Source organism: Hyposmocoma kahamanoa, unplaced genomic scaffold, assembly GCF_003589595.1.
Source record: "Hyposmocoma kahamanoa isolate Upper Pololo Valley unplaced genomic scaffold, ASM358959v1 157, whole genome shotgun sequence".
In the NCBI taxonomy this organism is placed as follows: Eukaryota; Metazoa; Arthropoda; class Insecta; order Lepidoptera; family Cosmopterigidae; genus Hyposmocoma; species Hyposmocoma kahamanoa.
Window position 1 is genome coordinate 454,668 of NW_020653561.1, and position 20,408 is coordinate 475,075.

Below are 20,408 nucleotides of genomic sequence, written 5' to 3' on the forward strand. Positions count from 1 at the left end.
GGTATGTGGTTTGATAGGAATTGGCAGCACGATTATTATGGTGTAGTGTCATTGTGTATGGTAATTTTAGTGACATACTGTGACATTCCTTGTCACAGTCACTCGCCCGTGAAACGGTAATAATGGGATCCTGATGTTAACTTACGATGTCATGTTAATTCATTAAATAATTTTTAGGTTCAGGCAAAAAATCATTAGATCGTATGCACTTTAATCGATATTCATAAAAATCGTATCATGTTGGGTGTACTTAGTAGTGGCCTATCCTATTGCAGGTTTGGTATTGTGTGAAGTTGCCTGTTTAATATTGTCGACAGAGTTACAAGAATTGGAGAGGATATGGATTATATTTTTCTGTATCTAATGGAGCAATACACAGTTTTGACGCAACTCCACTTATGCCATACTTCCGTGAGGGGTACGATTCTCTATTGTAACATTATCTGTGTCGTATATTAATCGGCTCCCTGTATAATTGTCTAAAGAACATATTGTATTTTGTTTGCAGTAGAAGTACTTACCTATTTCTACCACCAAGCATTAATGTGAGGATTACTGCGTTCCGGTTTTGAAGGGTAAAGGATGCCTATGTATTACAGGCACATGGGACTTTTCAACTTATGTCTCAGGGTGACGGGCGCAGTGCAAGATCTTTGTCTTTTAAATCTCTAAGTGGCACTGGAACTGTTATGGACAGGCGTGTCGCTTGCCATCAGGCGCTCGTCTTGTTCGTTCCGTCACTAAGTATCATAAAAGAAAATGATATGTTCTGTTTTCTCCACAAAATTAATAACATTTTTTTTTGTTCTAAATTTCGTGAACCAGTACCTATCTGTGATACGTAAGTATGACATAACCATCATAACTCGTTTACCGGAGGACTCTAAAAAGGTTTTGAATGCTTATTATATGATTTTTGAACGTTTAGGAAACATCATTTTTAAACCATTGTTCGTTCTAAACCATGTATAACTAGCCTCATAATAATAACTTAGCAGTTAAACGTATGAAGTTAACCGGATAAACGATAAAAGCTGTGTCGTCACTATGTAATTACTTGGATAATGACTGACAAGTCGTGTAAGCACTGCTATTTATTTCGGGTGTGCTACCGCTTCAAATACTCCAGTTTTGTACATTTTTAGTTAAATCTATGAATTTTATGAAGGAGACGGCTGGTGCAATATTTTTTCCAATATAGTGCGAAAAATGTTTATGAAATATATTTTACTCATTATTGCTATTGTAGTTTTACAAAATGTATACGGGGTGAGTAATTTTTTTCTATGGGTTATACCAATCTGCGCTCATAGACGTTAGGAAGTATCCTTAAGGTGGTTTTCCACCGACGAGACTAGGATTGAAATTTGTGTGGCAATATTTCAATTCTCTCCTAGCGTACCTTCGGTGGAAATGGTCTCGATCGACGGGGATGGGCGATGCGAGAATTGGAATATTTTTTTATGTAATATTAAACCGTATTGCTTGCTGCCTACATACATTATTATACTCGGGAACACGATTTTGCTATGGCACAACGGCAAAAAAGTCGTAAAAAAACCTAAAAGAAAGATCTGCAACAAGCATATAGAAAAGTCATAAGGTCCGCTAGTCATTAATAATTATAACAAACTAGTGGAGTTATTTCACAATAATATAATAGAATATCATGGTGTATAACATTGGGATATTCCATAAACTTCATATTACAATTTATAAAGTTATTTAAATTTAAATGGATTTAGGTAATATATTAATTACGTTAGGTATAATAGACTTAATATAATAACTATGTCCGTGAATGAACGGTTACCATCCTCGACGTTGCTTGGAATTTGTGGTTGTCATGTGTGGGCGTGTGTGAGTGTGTGCGTGTGTGAATGTGTGCGTACGTAGCTGATGGACACGACTACAAGAATACAAAAAAACACAAGCGTAGGTATGAGGTTTCTTAAGTTTGTTCGTCCGTGTCTGCTGCTAAGTTACTTACATATTAATATGACTTTTTTACAGTTAAGCAAAGAACAACTGAAGAAAACTTTGGGGCTTATGAAAAAGTCGTGCTTGAGCAAAAGTGGTGCCACAGAAGGTAAAACAATATCCGCTCGAAGGCAGTAACAGTGTGTACAGTAAAATTAAATATCCCCATATTACATATCATCCATATTATGTACCCCGTTTCTCTATATGGATCTAAAATAGAAAGTGTTTTTATAAAAACTGCATAATTACCATTTACGCCCATTTTTTGTTTATGGTATCCAAATAACCCACAAGTCGTACGCTTACAATTGTATTTAAGTTTTTACAAAAATAATTTTATCGACTTAAAAGTCTTACCTAAAAATGCTCTATTTTACAAAAACTACTTATTTCAATAGAATTATCCATTGACTTACAATTATATGGACGTCGGGTCCGCGCTAAAAAGTGTCCGAACTTATAGGGCGTTAAAATCGTATACAGAGCGTCATTCACGCTCTAGGCTTCGTTTGTTCGACTGACAGCGAAGCAAGCAAAATTAGACAGTACTGCGATGACATTACAATTTAAATTCAACGTTTTAGCTTTTTCATATTCCTTTAAATGTCACTACGTTTAAATAGGTTGACTTGGGACATTTTTTTCGTGGTTTTTGTATTAGACCCGTCGTCCATATAATTGTAAGTCAATGGAATTATCAGAAAAACAACTTAAGTAAGTTTTTGTAAAAAAGTCAATCTATCAAAAATGGCGCGAAACAGTGATGTTGTTGTGGGGTAGGGATGTGCATTTAACTACAGACTTTGCGATTTCCAAGTGCTTTCTGTGTAGCTACTGACTAGTTTTTTTTTATAATATCAAGTGTAAAAGTAAATAACACGCCTGTCTATAACAGTTGCAATATGCCACTCAGAGCTTTAAAACGCAAAAATCGGGGGAACACTTTGAAGTCCACTAACTAAAATACGGCTAAGTGACAAATGGTCAATATCCGTTTTAATTAGAAAAAAATAAAGCACAGAATTATCTTTTAAAAACAGTTAAAATTAACGTGTAATTAATTAATTAACTTGTTCAACTTATCGGACCTTACCCTTGCGATAAATAGCTGAAATATTTTTAAACAATTTCGATATTCTAAGGTTATGGTTTTAAATGATATCTCATAATTTTATTTTGTCCCATAATAAGTCCCATGTGCCTGTAATTTTTCCAGTACATTACTGCTTGGCGGCAGAAATAGGTTGGGTGCTCTACTGTTACTTAAAAAGTGCTTCTCCATGGAGAAGTATCAACAACGTACTAACAAAGTGCAATAATTTATATTGAACATTTTATATTGAATCAATATAAGTACTACAACATAAAGAAAACTAGAGTCATTTTTATGCACTAAATAGTAACATTTAATATTTAATAAAATCTGTACATAAGACATAAAAAGGTTAAATCGAGAGCAAAATGAAGACTTATTAAATATAAACCTTAGCGTGAAATTCAACCGGGTCACCCGTGATGCAAATGACTTTGAAACACCTCTCAACCATATATGGAGAAAAACAAGTTAAACGACATTACTGCTCTGGAAAGAAAAACTAAATTTACTCGCTCTCCGCAGGGATACCTTCATCTGAATAGGTGGAGCGAGAAATATTGGTCCTACCTATGAATATAGACAACAAAGTTAAACTTTGTTATACATTTTATATATCTATCTATATTACGTAATTCTTCGACTTTTGTTCGCAGATAAAGTTGCCAGTATTGAACAAGGTGCTTTTCTGGAAGAAAAGAATGTAATGTGCTACGTTATGTGTATATACAAATCTGTTCAAGTGGTAAGTCTCAACGATTATTACGAGTTCCATGCTTGAGATCGAATGCCGTTTGACCGAACATTAATTACACGAAAACGTTTACTCGATTGTCCATTCGACCTACAAATCGTGAGCTAAGGTTTGCCATGCCCATATAAAACATAATACACAACAATGTTTGTAGTCGCATTTTCAACCACTAAGATTCATCGTAAGATTGGGAGGAGGTTGAGAAAGCCCTTAAATGTCGTGTTAAAGTACTCAAGATTAACAGGCGTGTATGAAATGTTATTTGAAAATAAAATTCGTGAATTTTTGTTTTTTCGCAAGTATATTTCATTTAAAAGCAATGGAAACTACAAAGCATAACCCTCTGATGTTATGTTACTCTGACGTATGCCACAATGAAACGTTTAAATATAATCTCAGTACAGAGTACTAAAAAAAACCGACCTCAAAAGTAAGTGGAATTACGTCTATTTGCTATGTTTTATTGAAATATCCCCTAGTTCGCCACTATACAGGACTTGACACTGGGGATAATAAAAATCGGTTCTCACTACTCAAAGTACATTGAGAGAAAAACGCCTTGAATTGGAGAAATAGCAAAATCAACCATTAAAGTAATTGCTCCTAAACTAAAGTTAGGCGCTATTTATAAAAATGAATCTTCATGTGTGAACAGCCACCCTTCGAGGTGGATGCTTTTCTTCAAAATGAAATGGGACCACTATGGAAGTACCCCCTTTCCAACAAAAAAAGAATCATGAAAATCGGTTCACAAATACCGGAGTTATCGCGTAACATACACACAAAAAAAAGAACATACAGAGGAATTGAGAACCTCCTCCTTTTTTGAAGTCGGTTAAAAAGTATAATAATGTCAATGATAATAATGAAATAAATAAATATAAATATTAGACAACATCATACACGTTTAAGGTAGCTAACAAAACCACTTGTGTTATGGACATCGGAAACAACGACGGTACCACCGATTTTGTACATTGACCCGAACCAGAGACGGCGACACAGGTCGTTAATAAAAAAACTTGATGTTCTTTTGCTTTTCTTTTTCTTTATAGGTAAAAGACGATAAACTGAATCTAGAAATGGTGATAAAACAAGTAGATTCGCTATATCCACCAGAAATGCGAAGTTCCGTCAAAAACGCCGTCAATAAGTGCTTGAATGTCCGTAAGTATCTACAGACTTTTCAATATAAAAATATCTTTTTTTATTAAATAAGATACAATAGGTATTATCGGCAATATTTTGTGAAAAAGTTTCCTTTATTCATTGTACGAATTTTAAACGATATTCAAGAATTATGGCAAAGTTAAAATCTGTTTGAAGAAAATGAAAAAGGGCATGGAGCATAGAAGACCTTTAGAGACTGTCAAAATGAGAATAAGGAATACAATAACGCACACGCACACACTCAACTGTACAAATGTAATTAGAAATCATTAGAACGTCGTAACGTTTACAATTTAGATATTTTTCGCAAAATTTTACCTACTTTCCCAGTCTGTCGATAAAACCGTCGACAAGAACTACATGACTATTTAAAATTGTACGAAGACTGTCAACCTTGGAAATGTCATTTTAGTCCATCTTCAAAAAAGACAGACTATAGAAATATAAATTTCACGAGCATTGACTTACAATTATATGGACGTCGGGCTCGCGCTAAAAAGTGTCCGAACTTATAGGGCGTTAAAATCGTATACACGCTTTAGTCTTCGTTTGTTCGACTGACAGCGAAGCAAGCAAAATTAGACAGTACTGCGATGATATTACAATTTAAATTCAACGTTTTAGCTTTTTCATATTCCTTTACATGTCACTACGTTTAAATAGGTTGACTTGGGACATTTTTTTCGTGGTTTTTGTATTAGACCCGTCGTCCATATAATTGTAAGTCAATGTTCACGAGTCCAAAAGGTCGTTTAATCTAACTAAAAGGAGTTTAAGTTCGTGATTATTTTTCTACGAATTTGTATCAATTTTTATGTAAAATTGATCTTCCAACGACACAAGGGTAAATAAATTGAAAAATAATTCGGTTTAATTTTCGTTTTCTTTTTCAGAGGACAAGTACAATGACGTATGCAGCCGTGTTTTCTATGCTGCCAAATGTTTATACGAACAAGATCCACCAAATTTTGTATTTCCGTGACTTAATAAAGCAATTATGCGTTATATTTAAACGTTTCAATCCATTTTAAACAAAAACTAAACAAACAAGTCACTGACCCGACCATAGACGGCTTAGTGATGGCCATTTGTAATGCCAACTACAAATCGATTAATTAATTGAATGAATAGATATGTTCAATTGAGTAATACTGGCGGTTTTCCTTACATAACCTATGTAAGCATATTTAAAATTTCAAATTAAATCCTCCTTCAAATCCTTACACTTAAATACTCGTTCAGTTGCGATTGAAATATTCGATTTAATAATCGATTGCATAAAGATTTTAAGACTTTCGTGGTTATTCACTAAATGATTACATAAACTTTAATATATTGAACCGAATGTTTTATAGGCAAGTCATAGAAGTATAGATGAAAAATAACCTCACTTTTGGACTACCATTTTTCAAATACGATTTTACGATGCTATTCAAATAAATATTGTTGGAAAAAATGATGAGATATTAAGTCGAAATCTTCGAAATATACGTGAAAGTGTCGCTTATTCGATTTATTTAGTGGTTGCTTTAGAATTTTAACCAAACAGTTTTGTTTACCTTTTGTTCAAAATGGATTGGAACAGACTATAGTTGGGGCTGATTCTAGTTAGTCTATGGATTAAAAATAAAAACTACGGTTTTGTGACATGCGTGAGAAAAGTTTTTATTTGCCGCCATTTCGGCAGTCGTAACATGCGGTTCCTAAACACATGACAGAGAGCTTATAATATGTGGTAGATAAAGCAGTGTACGTAACTGTACATAATTAGACATTAAGACCCTCACTCGTGTTTTAATGCCTTTCATTATGAAACAGTTACATAAACTACTATTTTAAGTTCTACAATGCGCTGTTGGATGTCCTTTATAAATAAATACATATATAAATAAATAAACTAGTAAAAAGAAGTAGTTTAGTAGAAGAAGAGCCCATACCCAAATCGCAATTCTATCAGGTGATCATATTGACCTACCAATAGGTCAATGGGTGATCAGAAATTACTTAGGAGGGTATGCATAGGGTGTAGCTACCCAGTAATAATCCGTGGCGTGGACAACACCGTGATTCGGTCGCAGCAAGAAGCGATAGCACACGGGCGCTGTCCGTTTGCTGCGTCGTCATTAGTAGCAGTAGAGCTTCTTGTGAAAGAGTTCGTCCAGGGTAGTACTGCCACCTTACCTACTTCTGCCGCCAAGCAGTAATGTCAGTATTACTGTGTTGTAAGTGTAAGGATGCTGGTGTAATGGCTCATGAGCCTTGTCAACTTATGTCTCGGGGTGACGGGCGCAGCCCTCAAGATCTTTGCAATTTAAAGCTCTGAGTGGCACTGTAACTGTTATAGACAGGCTACAGCTTACCATCAGGTGTACGATTTGTTAGTCCCGTCACTTGACGTTATAAAAAAAAAGATCTTGGTACTTGAGGTAACGGGCTGGCGTCCGCAACTCGACGTCTATGCATCTATTTTGCGTGTGGTATAGCATACGGCGGCGTTATAATAATAATAATAATTTATTTAATTCAGACAACATTTAAGGTCCATTTTAATGATATCAACGCACCGAGTGCCACACAAGTAATGCGGTGTTTTAAAGTAACGTAAAGTAACGTTGCTTTGTTACGCACTGCAGCACCCTTCGTCTCCTGGCCCCGTGTCCGTTGCTCATTCGTCGTTTCAATGCACCATGTGGCATGTAGTTCTGATTTATTACGTAGTACAACGCATCTTTACCGTCCAGGCGTCGCGTCGTCGCAACGAATACGCAACGCGTCGTGTGGCGTCGCTCTAATCTTTTCCATACGTTTTATTGAACCCCTACGGCGCCGTAAACACGCGTTCGAGAAACGCCTTCATCCGACCGTAAAAAATACGTCATGTGCGTAGGTTCTTAGCGTACGTGTGCATTATCTTTAGAGCAAAACAATAATATGGAATCGTTTAGAAAAAAAAATTACGTATTTGTTTTTTGTCTTTGAACTAGGTAATAAGTAGGTAGACAATAAAGTCATCATCGTTTATGTAGCAGCCACAGACGTGCCAGAATGCCTAACCCTCTTCCGACATTCAGGCACGTCTCAGTGCAAGCAAAAGTAACAACCATGCCTTGTGAATCAGCATAAGACACACGTACCAAATTAGTATAAATAAGTAGCTCAAGTAAATATACCATCAGTTATAATCAGTTCATACATTAATATATAGTCATTTACCAACCCACGACTCGTCTATCATTCTCCCACTAAACTACCATGGCGAACTGGTGATCACCAACACCTTTTCACCTGCGCCATGGTAAACTGGTGACCCCGACGACGAAGAACACAACCCGACGACGAAGAATACCCCAACTGGAAGAACAATACCCCGACTGGAAGAACAAAACTGTTATGTAGTTTATGTAACTGTATGTTTTGAAAAACAAATTAGCTTCTAATTGCTGGGTGTTTATTTTTGGAATAATTCGGCGTTTTGTCTGTAATTTGTACATTTTGTTTCAATGATCTCTTTAACAAGACTATATCAAATTACAACAAAATGTGTACATACCTATACATTGGAATTTAAATTTATATTTTTAACCGACTTCAAAAAAAGAGAAGGTTCTCAGTTCGACAGTATTTGTTTTGTTTGTATGTTACGCGGTTGCTCCGTCATTTGTGAACCGATTTTGGTGATTCTTTTTTGTTGGAAAGAGGGTACCTCAGTGTTGGTCCCATTTAAATTTCAAGAAAATATTCTATCTCTAACCGCTCACGCGATGAGCTCATCCTACCGCAAAATGGCGGCTATTTGTTTTCGCAAATTAGAAAAGGATTCAGTTTAAATACAAGTTTTAAAAAATAAAAATTATTATTCTGCATTGCTAAATAAATACCCTCCGTACTACAATAAAAACATCTCAAATAAAATGCAGTAATACACCGCAAATCCTGCACTTAAAAAGCACTAATGAAATTTTTGGTGTACTTGGGTAAATATGATAATATTCAGTTTGAGTGGTTCTAATGTTTACCATGAAATTACTCCTTAAAGTATAGTTTATAAACATTTATATTACAAACAATAACACACACGATTGTCGTGACGTATTTTTAAAGTCGTTTATTTTTTTTTAATGACAGACCCAGGCATTAAAAACTTTATGGTTTGCTAGAGTAGTTACCGAAATAGCAATTAGTATTAGTTCTTTTACCTGTTATAACTTCGATTCCGATAAATCGGTATAAAATCATCACCGGTACCTCTAGGTGAGGTATGCTTCCAGAGACGCATGAATCGCGTGAGCGGTTATAGGTGGCAAACCAGGGGACGAATCCGTTTTCACACTCCGGTAACCGATTTCAATAAAACTTGGCAAATAGATGTAATTCCACGAACTTTTCAGGTGGGTTTTTTTAATAAAAGGTAGTAATTTCGAATTCGCGTATATTTGTTTTATTGTTTTAAAATCAACAATGTTTCGGTCACCATTGATTCAGTCGCACCTAAACGTAGGCAGCGGTTCCAACCTTATATTGTAATTTTTTTATGATACCTAGCTACGGGATTACTAGATCGTGCGCCGGCGACAAGCTAAGAAAATGTTAAGGTGGCAAGGCTTTAAATAGGTAACCTATCACAAAGTCGAACACTTTTTGTCCGAAATAACGTTTGTTCGAATTTTCATTACACCGAAAACCGAATTATAACGAAACAGTTGTTCTTTCAGGATATGTTGAATGTTTATCGCTAAGACACGATTCGGTTCGGTTAAGTTAGGTTTAAAAGAAAAAACATTTTCCTCTCAAAATTACATTCGAGGTTATGAAATTTCGACCAAACGTTATTTCTGGAAAATGTCACTTCGGATTAGTGATAGGCAACCCTTTAAATCGCATAGATATTAGGGGCACTGCCACTGCGTCCGTCACCCTGAGACATATCTTGACAAGTCCTACGTGCCTGTAATTTCACATACCCAAAATACACGCGAAGCGTTACGCTTCCACATGTATATGTACGGAATTGGAGGGGTATTCCCTGCTTGCAGATTAGTTCCTGGAACGTTAGAACTTAGGCCCTTTCAAGGCGAGAGTGAATAGGCATTATAAAGGTGTCTCTATCGTCGAACTCATCGTCACTTTCTGTCAGGTGAGAAGGTCACAGACGCACCTTATTTTAACCAAACAGGGAACCCGAAACATTGGTTTGTTAGAAGAAAATAAATATACGCGGTTAAGGTTTGAATCAACGGTTTCGAATGAATTTTTTTAGTGTTCGATCCATTGACTTACAAATAAATGGACGACGGGTCTAATACACAAACGAAAAAAATGTCCCAAGTCAACCTATTTAAACGTAGTGACATGTAAAGGAATATGAAAAAGCTAAAACGTTGAATTTAAATTGTAATGTCATCGCAGTACTGTCTAATTTTGCTTGCTTCGCTGTCAGTCGAACAAACGAAGACTAAAGCGTGAATGACGCTCTGTATACGATTTTAACGCCCTATAAGTTCAGACACTTTTTAGCGCGGACCCGACGTCCATATAATTGTAAGTCAATGGTTCGATCTATATATTAATCTTCTTCTTCCTGTCTTTATCCCATACTAGATGGGCACGACATGTATTTTTCTTCCACTCTCCCCTATCAGCCGTCATTTCCATACACACCTTTCTTATCCATGTCGTCTTTCAGACAATCCATCCGTCTTTTCTTTGGCGTTCCTTTCCCTTTATATCCCTCCACATTCATTCTTCTCTCCGCATGACATGTCCATACCATGCCAACCTATTATTCCCCATCTTTTCCCCTGATGTACTCATTCCTTATCTTATCCTTTCTCGTCCATGCAGAGTTCGTACATCTTCCCTTTTCATCGCCCGACCTTTGTATTAATAATTTAATAAAATAGTTGTTCTACTCTGGGTGCTTTCAGTGAAGCCTTTTGCTCTGACACCTCACAGGGAATATCTTACTTTGATGCCAAGAAATTAGAGGTGCTTTTTTTTCTCGAAACAACTGCCTTGAAGTGTCATTAGATACGGGATACAAGAGTTCATGCAACAACTTCGTTTTGAAGTAAGTTTTAAAGGTAATGTGAGTCTTGGAATTATCAGCATAATTTTAAGGATTATCGGATATACCTGTAACTGATACTCTTTAGTAAAGTTCAAAATACTGCGTACGATGTTTTGGAGAGCGTACGTGCGTCACTTTCAACAAACAGGTACTTTTAGTCTAATTTTGGAGGCGATCTTTAATTTTGCGTTTTAAGGAAAAAATACGGTTTGGTATTACACTAAAAATTAATTCCGAAAAGAATATGTAAACGGCCCATCAAAATGTCAAATAGTATTCAAAATATGTGAAAATGAAATTTTATTGGACCACCAAAACTGATAATCTCCACCAAAATTAGGATATTGGAAAAAAATACAAATTGAATTAGAAAAAAATGCTTATGAATCGTATTGATCAATTTTATTACGCGTGATTATATTTTTACCGTTACAGGGTATCTATAAATTACAGGAACTAGAATTTTTTTTATAGAGCAAATGTATTAAAATAATTTAAAATACTATAACTTTATAGCCAATAAAACAATCTTTGACAACAAATCAAATCAAGGTATTTTTATAAGAAATACTATTTTTTTTAATATTTTTGAAAAATGAAACAAAAATGTACTTTCTACCACACTGTAGAATTTATAATTTAAATGAATAAATGAATTGATTAATAACACTAAAATATTTTTAAGTTCTCAGTTTACTGTGTTTCAGTTTCCTGAAACACAGTAAAGGTTATACATATTATATTTGTTATATGTAGTTAGATGATTTAAATTTTTCAAAATTTCCAAATACGGCATATTTGCTATTGAGATTTAAAAAAATAAATAGAGTTTAGAGAAATAGAGATATTGAGAGATAGAGATATATTTATTTGTAAGCATTCACGGTAAATACAGTTTACATATTTAAGATTACACTTATAGTTCAACGTGTTGCGCCAGTAACTGGCATACATATATTAATAGCAAATATTATACAATGTCCGAACGTATTCTTAAAGTCATATAATTAAAATCATATTGTGTTTATTACACATATTGTATTACAAGCACATACACAAATTCGTGAGGTCCGCTGGTTTGTTCCGTGGCTTAGTTGGTATGGCGTCTAACACGGTATGCTAGAAGACGTCGGTTCGAATTTTTTTAAATCTCATCAAGAAGGTTTACGTAAAGTACAAAAAATATTACACTCAGGTCGTAGGTTTCTATTTCGGAAACCTATACTACAACTTTCGCCCACGCATCACTGAAATCACAGCTGGGAAAATCGCTGACGTATCGTTTAGCGCTATCAATAGACAGAATATCAGGAAATTGTGTGTCTGGTTAGCTGTGAGGACGAATATGTACTTTATCTTAAGTACTTTTGGAGTAAATTCTCCATGAACAAGGATAACATCACATCAGTTCACATCTCCGCAACAACCCTACATATTGCCTAAATTACGTTAAAAGTAGTTTTGGTAATATGGCACTACAATTTTTTGCCCAAACAATTGATGATATACGTGGCTTAGTTGGTATAGCGTCTGACACGGTAAGCTAGAAGAGCAGTGTGTGGCTAGCCTGTAGTAAAGGCTGATCACTGATGTAAGTTGCCTATCATAGGTAGAGCACCAGCTAGGGATATTCACCCCTTCAGCTGTGAGGAAGAGGGATGTAGACTAGCCTAGTAGGATGTAGTATGAGTAATATTGCTGGCTGAATATAGGTAGTGATTATAGTTTTATATTTAGAATGTTAAGGATTGAAATAAGAAAACAGAAGATCTTGACATATTAACATTATTGATTTGTAACCCTGAAAGTGAAATTATGTAAAATGGTGAAATAAACCAGAGTTCTTAAGATGATCCCGGTTTATATTATTAGAAGTACCTCTCGCTACGCATCCCAAGCTACGCCTCAGTGCAGTACCTACCTCAGAAGTGGTCCCATTTAAATTTTAAGAAAATATTCGACCTCAGGATGGTAAACCTGGGGACGAATGACTTTTGAGGTCGGTTTTTTAGTACTCTATACTGAGGTTAGTTAATTTTTCAAAGAAAGTTACAATTATTTATTAAAAGTAATACTGACTTCCCACAAGCACACACAATAATATGAAACAGCAAATAGCGAAAGAAAGAAAGAAGACAAAAAAAACGCAAAACAAAACATAGAAAATAACGAAAAGGTATGAAATGAAATAAATATACACAATAAACGACATTTATCTACAATTAATTAAAAAGCAAGTTGCGAGTGCTGCAGCAAGCCAAACAGGCCATAGCTCAGTGCAGATATTGCCTAAAAGCAACGCACTGATTTTCAGCTATCGCCTAGAGGGTACCGCGATGTGGTGGATCAACAGCAAAAAGTGTAAGTCGTGCAGTGAGTCTTAGTGTAGTAGTATCAGTCAGTGTTAATGTGTCGATGGGAGCGTCGGTGGGACCGTACGGGTGTGGCAAGCATGAAGTTTAAAAAACCAACTAGAAAAATAACAAAAAGGATAAAACAAGAAATAGGACAAAAAATTAATTATTATAAATTCTACAAATTGCTGTTTCAGAAGCCCTCGCTATACAAAGCGCTACAAATTATCCAGTTTTTGCCTCTCAAAAATAACTTCCCTCAAATACTTTGGTGGACTTAGATTTAGATTTAGCGTCTAATTATGATTAGCGTCGCCACCATCAGCCCCGCCAAGCACATGGCCTTAAGTGTCGGGCCATGAACCGTGTTGCACTCGGATCATTTATAAATAAATGGTTTACACGAAATCATATCGTAATACTTTTCATTTGTAAGGCGTTTTCCTTTGTGAAGAATGCGTGGGCAATAACTTCACCAATTAATTTAGCTTCAATTTCAATCAAAATATTTGCGTACAATATTAATTATTAAGACGATAACATAGTTTCGATATCAAGTTAAATTATTGGATGTTTGTGAAGCCTTTGAGGTAAGTATAAATATAACAGTCGTTGGAAGACTGGACAGGAATATAATTTATTAAATCGCTGAAATGATAATCTTTATATATTCTTCGGAATCTTATTGTAAAAAGCTCCCCATATAATCTCAGTACAGAGTACTAAAAAAACCGACCTCAAAAGTACGTGGAATTACATCTATTTGCTAAGTTTCATTCAAATATCGCCTAGTTCGCCGCTATACAGGACTTGATACTGGAGATAATAAAAATAGGTTCTCACTACGACACTACTCAAAGTATATCGAGAGAAAAACGCCTTGAATTGGAGAAATAGCAAAATCAACTAAATAATTGCTAAAAGTAATTGCTCCTAAATTAAAGTTAGGCGCTATTTATAAAAATGAATCTTCATGCGTGTACAGTCACCCTTTGAGGTGGTTGATTTTCTTCAATATAAAATGGGACCACTATGGAATTACCCCCTTTCCAACAAAAAAAGAATCATGAAAATCGGTTCACAAATACCGGAGTTATCGCGTAACATACATACAAAAAAAAAGAACATACAGTCCAATTGAGAACCTCATCCTTTTTTGAAGTCGGTTAAAAAGAATCGTTTACCTTGGTTAAACGTAAACGTGGTACCATGAGTTTGGACTTAGTTCGAAGGTTAATATATATTCTTTCTTAACGAAATTATGTATATTTCTAATGGCATGTCATGTCACAGTCTTGATACCAGTGTCCTTGATTCCCGTCTGGACCAAATTACGAAATGAAGTTTTCTGAATTGGTTCTTATCTGAGTGTTTTGGGTTACACCTCGGAGTGAATTCCATTGCTATGGTATTTTTTTACACCTGACAGGCAGATGACTCCTCTCCACCTGATTTAGGAAGTTTCTGTAGCAGTAGAGCTCTTTGTGAAAGAGCTCGTTCAGGGAAATTTATTTATTTATTTATTTATTTACACTTACATAATAAGCTAACAGCTATACAGCCAACACGCTTACATGCTACACAATGTCAAAATTCACAAAATTATTACAGTCAATCAAAAATTATTATAGATGAATTATTATTATGTCAATTATACAATAATGTTTCTTAATCTTATTCTATGAACTTACTCATCTCTCTACATATATACTGCACGCGATCAGCAAATAAGTCAACATGACTACACCGAGCGAGTATGTCCCCAATCAGGAGTATTGCACGAACGGTAGGTGCGTTGGCACCATAAAGTGTGCGCGTGACCGGCTTGCGCAAGAGCTGAGGTTGGCGGCGCGGGGCCACCACCCCCTCCCCAACCTCCACCCAAGGTATACGCACGGGCACCAGTAGATCCACTCTACAAATCACATCATCATCTATCTTATGGTGGAATGCAGAAATGAAATATGCCAGGAGGAGCATCTTTCGCCTCCTAGACAGCAAGTTAAGTTCCACCATACCTGTAACAAATAGCGAGGGATACAGGTATGGGTAATACCCGTATTGCTGTCGATAGAGCCACCGTGCAAATTTACGTTGAACGCGTTCAACCATGGTGGAGTATTTGTCCTCGTGGGGGTCCCAGATTATAGCAGCGTATTCAAGTGTACTGCGTACGTAAGCATTATATAGTACCTTGGCCACAACTACATCATTAAATTCATATGAAGTCCGTATAATAAAGCCTAAGGTTTTATTCGCCTTTTTACAGGTTTCTATCACATGTTTGTGAAAGTCTAATTTACTATCTATTATTAATCCTAAGTCACAAATGTCATAAAATCTATCTATGCAGGCGTCAGATAATTTATAAATTTGCAATCTTGGGTAACGTTTACGGGTGTAAGTAATAACTTTACATTTAGAGTTATTAAAGGGCATACGATTAGCTACACTCCATTCACCCACCGCATCAATATCCGCTTGCAAGGCTGCTGTATCCACACTATCCCTCACACCCAGGAACAGCTTAAGATCATCAGCAAATAAAAGACATCGAGCATTACGAATGGTATCGGGCAAGTCATTAATCATTATTAAAAATAGAGTTGGGCCTAACGTACTTCCTTGACTTACGCCAGACCTTGTGTAGTATTCTGTAGACGTAAACCCTTGCACTTTAACGAACTGTCGTCTATTCGCGAGATAGCTGGCAAAAAACCGTAGGAGCTTAGGTGTACAGCCCAATAACGCCAATTTCCCCAACAGCACGTCATTGTCCACCAGGTCGAATGCCTTTTTAAAATCGAAGTATGCTGCGTCAACCTGGCGACCTGCATCCATCTCTGCCGATACGTAGTCCACCAACGCAACCAAATTTGTAGTAGTAGAACGAGCTCTGCGAAAGCCATGTTGACTATTGTGCAGCAGACCATCCACTTGCCTACAAATGTGCCTATTAACGATAGACTCAAAGATTTTTGCAAACACTGATAGTACCGCGATAGGTCTGTACTGCGTTACGTCACCCCTTGCATCTCCTTTCGGTACTGGCGTTACACACGATAGCTTCCAGCACTGCGGGTACATCGAAGAGTCAAGACAAAGGCCATAGATGTAGATCAGTGGAGCCCGAAAAGCTGACACACAATCTTTTGCTAGAAACATTGGCACTCCATCCGGACCCCCCGCAGTTTGAGGTTTTAGACGCTTTACAGCAGTTATAACATCAGTCTCACTCACATCTAACACAGCAATAACCCTAGCACCTACTTGTGAATGAGCAGCGCGAGCAGCTTCTTCAGGGTCCAAGTGCGGCTGGTTCAAATGGAAAACAGAGCCGAAATATCGGGCAAAAGCGTCGGCAGCAGCCTGCCCAGCCACTTCACCTTCGTCATAGGAAAAGACATCAACACCTCGCCTATCCTTTCGCTTGTCTTTGACATATCTCCAGAATTTAGCTGGTTCATCAAAAATACTTTTTTGCAAATTATTTATATTTTGCCGGTACGCATCACTTATCAATTTTTTAACGTGCCATCTATAGTATTTATACATTTCCCTATCATACTCTTTACCCTCAGACTTGGCTTTCTTAAGATGAAAGTGTTTATGTTTTAGATTACGTATAATTTCTGGAGTGTACCATTTTGGGTATACATATCGCGTATCACGTTGTACACGCTTTTTGATTGGTACAAATCGATTAAAACATTCGTATATTTTTTGGTAGAAAAAGTCAACAGCCCTATCAGGATGACAAATTTCAAACAGTTCAGTCCAGTCTATCTCAGCTAAAGCGGCATACAAGGATTGAAAGTCCGCTTTACGCCAGTTCCATTCATGAGACCCATCCTGTTGTTTAGGTGCGTCTAGGTGAGGAGACAGCGGGGGCCCAACGTCACGCTGCAAGCTTACGGTCAATTCAAGTGAGGGATGGTGTTTATCTATAGGTACTAGGGGCTCACTAGTAGCTGTGACACTAACCTGATTGGGGGCAATATCACTCAGTATTAAGTCTAAATATCGGCCATTAATATTAAGCACTTCGTTATGATTTTTTAATTTACAAAATTCACAGAAACAATTAAATTGTGCTGCTATGGTTTTTGAGAATGAATTTAAATTAAAGTCTCCTAAAACTAAAACTTCAAAGTCCGGGTATGAACAGATTGCATTTTCGATACACGTTAAAGTATTCAAATAATATTCATCACTACTATCAGGGGAAATATACACAACACAACATAACAATTTAGTGTTGTTGCACTTGATAGTGGCAAATAATAGTTCCTTGTCAGGTGTTAGACCATTAATATCTGTGATCATGCGTACAGAGTAACAATCGCGCACTGCCAGCAACACTCCACCCCAACCAGCTTCGCACTTTCGATCATCGCGAATCACTACATATCCAGGTGGAAAAAGTTCTCCATTGGTCACCGAACTAGTTAGAAAGGTCTCTGTCAAAGCGATTATGTCGTATTTCGATTGCATCACATTATTTTTAAAGACAATGGTCTTAGTACGCAGACCGCGTACGTTCTGGTAGTAACAATGGTAAGTCTTGAGTTTGTCACTTCTTTCCCTGAAAGTTGCGAAAATATTGTCGCCACGGCTTGACACAAATGTCTACAGCCCAATTCTCCGGACTCAAGATAAGATCAGTTAGCTCTGGTGGTACTGCAAGCTTAAACGAAGCGTAATTTCCTCGCGCTTTTAGCGCTTCAACCGTACAAGCGTCACTTCCACATATTTCTTTGAGATGGGCATTTACCTGTTCGACAGTAGTACCCACCTTAACGTAATAGAGATGTAGATATGTTCTCTTTTCAGCAGCACTTAGTAGCGTAGCCCCAGGAGCAGCAGAACCTCGCAGCACACCGGGCAATGACACTCGGGCTGATAACGACGGCTTTCGGCGTCTTACCTCTGTCCATTCGCCTATGCCATCGTTGCTCACCAGATCCGCGGATTTGACTGCCGAAGCATAATCAGATTTAGCAGTGGGCGTAGATGTGGATGTGGGTGTTGACACGTTTTGCCGCTGTTGCTTTCGATTTTCCCTTCGGGCAGGTAGTGTTTGCCGGTCAATATCATTTATTTTGGGCTTAGCCGCCACAGTGGTGTTTTTAGAAGGTTTATCCTTTTTAGTCACCTTACTTGCTGTGGCATACCCATTTATTGTCCTCTGTAATTCATCTACTCTATTCGATAGACAATTCACTCTCTCTAACAAATCGATTTTGAGAGAGTTAAAGTGCTCAAAAAATAGTTTGCTAATTTTTAGTGTTAGGCGTTCTTCAAACTCAACTTGTGCTTCTCTCAATGCTTTTACAATGGATAGTTGAGGTGTTTGTAGCGGACAATTCATGCCATCGTTATCACTAGATTGTCCATAACGTCTCCCAGTACGTACAGTGACATTATCGGGGCTAGAATTTGAAAAATCATGGCAATCCCTAGTGGTACTATCCTGCATAAAGTACTGGCGAACAGGGGTATTTGAGTTATCGCCTTTTGGAATTTTACTTCGGCATTCAACACAAACCCAAGACAGTTTGATTTCAGGTGAAAGTGCATCATACGCATCCTCTGTATAATTCGCACATAAAAGTTCATAAGTCAGTTTGCATTTGACGCATGACATAAAAGGATCCCCAGTGTTTATTGCACTTTGGCATCCTGCACAGCTTAAAGTTGTTTTTCGCGTAGTCATCCTTACGTTGGGTTGGTTTACAACTCGTTATTTTGTAGCTAGGCTCTCACGCACAAACAATATTCTTGTCCAGGAAGACCAGATAACAATTCGATTCGGACCACTGTTTCTGTTGGTCAATAATACGATTCGGACCGCTTCTGTCACTGGGCGTATAGTAATTTGGCCTCTGCGTGAAACGGATCAGAAATCACACGAACGCAGCTGTAGTCAAATATGTATGCTGGCAACACTGGTTACTTGTCAGACAAGTTTACGCCCATAAATGTCAAACATCCAATCAGCTGATTTCTAATTTACAGGTTATCATTGATTTGTGGTGTTGATGTGATGTTAAATTCAAATTTTATAGATCAACTGTTATTTTCGTCGTACCTTTAGTTGATTGTGATGTGAATCCGGTGTCTCCAAACCACGAAAACGCTTGTGCTTTTCAACCAACTCGTTCGCACTATGTATTTGTTGTTCTCGTAAGTAAAACACTGTGTTTTCCAAAATAAATCTTTATAAAATTAGCAAGGGGTTGTTACCAGTATACGGACTACGTTCCGTTTTTCAATATTATTCTCTGTCTTCTTGCATCATTAGCGGGATTTACACAGATACTCAATCGCGCGTGTTTGCGATCATCAGCCTTTTTATTTGAAAACTATTCTGCCATATCATTACCGTGACATCTGCGCTCCGATTGGCCATTACTAGTATTTATGTGGTCTGTGGCCAACCCCAATTCGAAACAATTGATGGGTGTCGTCAATGAGTGTCGTCAATTGTTTCTTCAAATCGACTAGTTAACTTGAGCTTGCTGTAATGGACGAAAATTGCAAAATTACATATTTAATATTGAATTACCGATGACATTTGATTGCGTTTGTTTTGTAATTCGACGTTTTGCTGTTTTTCCCCATACCACCCAATGGAACAGCACGCCACTGTTAGAGATGTTATATTTATTACGACAAATACGAAATATTTTTGGAGAAGTACACACAGGTCAGTTGTTGGCGCTGTCTATATTTCAGTGCAAACGGAAGTTGATATTCGTAAGTGACGTATCACTGATGAGCTGCCACGAATAAATGGCCCTTATTTCGTCTCTATTTCTGGTTACATACTCGATGTGCAATACATACTGACCTATATGGTATTTCTAGCAAATGCGAAGTAAATACTTGTCCGCACTTTATAAATAAATAAATATCATGAAAAACATATTTTCAATCGCATACTTGCTCTTGACAGCACAACATTACACATATGAAACTCCGTTG

General features: G+C 36.9%; 3 protein-coding genes across 3 annotated transcripts in view; 2 read left to right on the forward strand and 1 right to left on the reverse strand.

Moving 5' to 3' along the window:
- LOC113240588 (dynein regulatory complex protein 9-like) overlaps nucleotides 1-20,408 on the forward strand; it is a 260,286-nt gene that overhangs the window by 135,195 nt on the left and 104,683 nt on the right. The gene's annotated exons all lie outside the window — the stretch shown is intronic.
- Nucleotides 1,179-6,200, forward strand: LOC113240590 (general odorant-binding protein 72-like). The gene is made up of 5 exons (XM_026477929.1): nucleotides 1,179-1,269; nucleotides 2,014-2,089; nucleotides 3,733-3,821; nucleotides 4,886-4,997; nucleotides 5,894-6,200. Exons 1-5 carry the CDS (start codon nucleotides 1,210-1,212, stop codon nucleotides 5,980-5,982), a joined length of 426 nt encoding a protein of 141 aa, XP_026333714.1. The 5' UTR covers nucleotides 1,179-1,209; the 3' UTR covers nucleotides 5,983-6,200.
- LOC113240589 lies at nucleotides 17,752-19,619 on the reverse strand. Its single transcript, XM_026477928.1, has 2 exons — nucleotides 18,235-19,619; nucleotides 17,752-18,186 (listed from the first exon to the last, which is right to left on the reverse strand). The coding sequence occupies exons 1-2, from the start codon at nucleotides 19,135-19,137 to the stop codon at nucleotides 17,995-17,997; spliced, it is 1,095 nt and encodes a 364-aa protein (XP_026333713.1). The 5' UTR covers nucleotides 19,138-19,619; the 3' UTR covers nucleotides 17,752-17,994.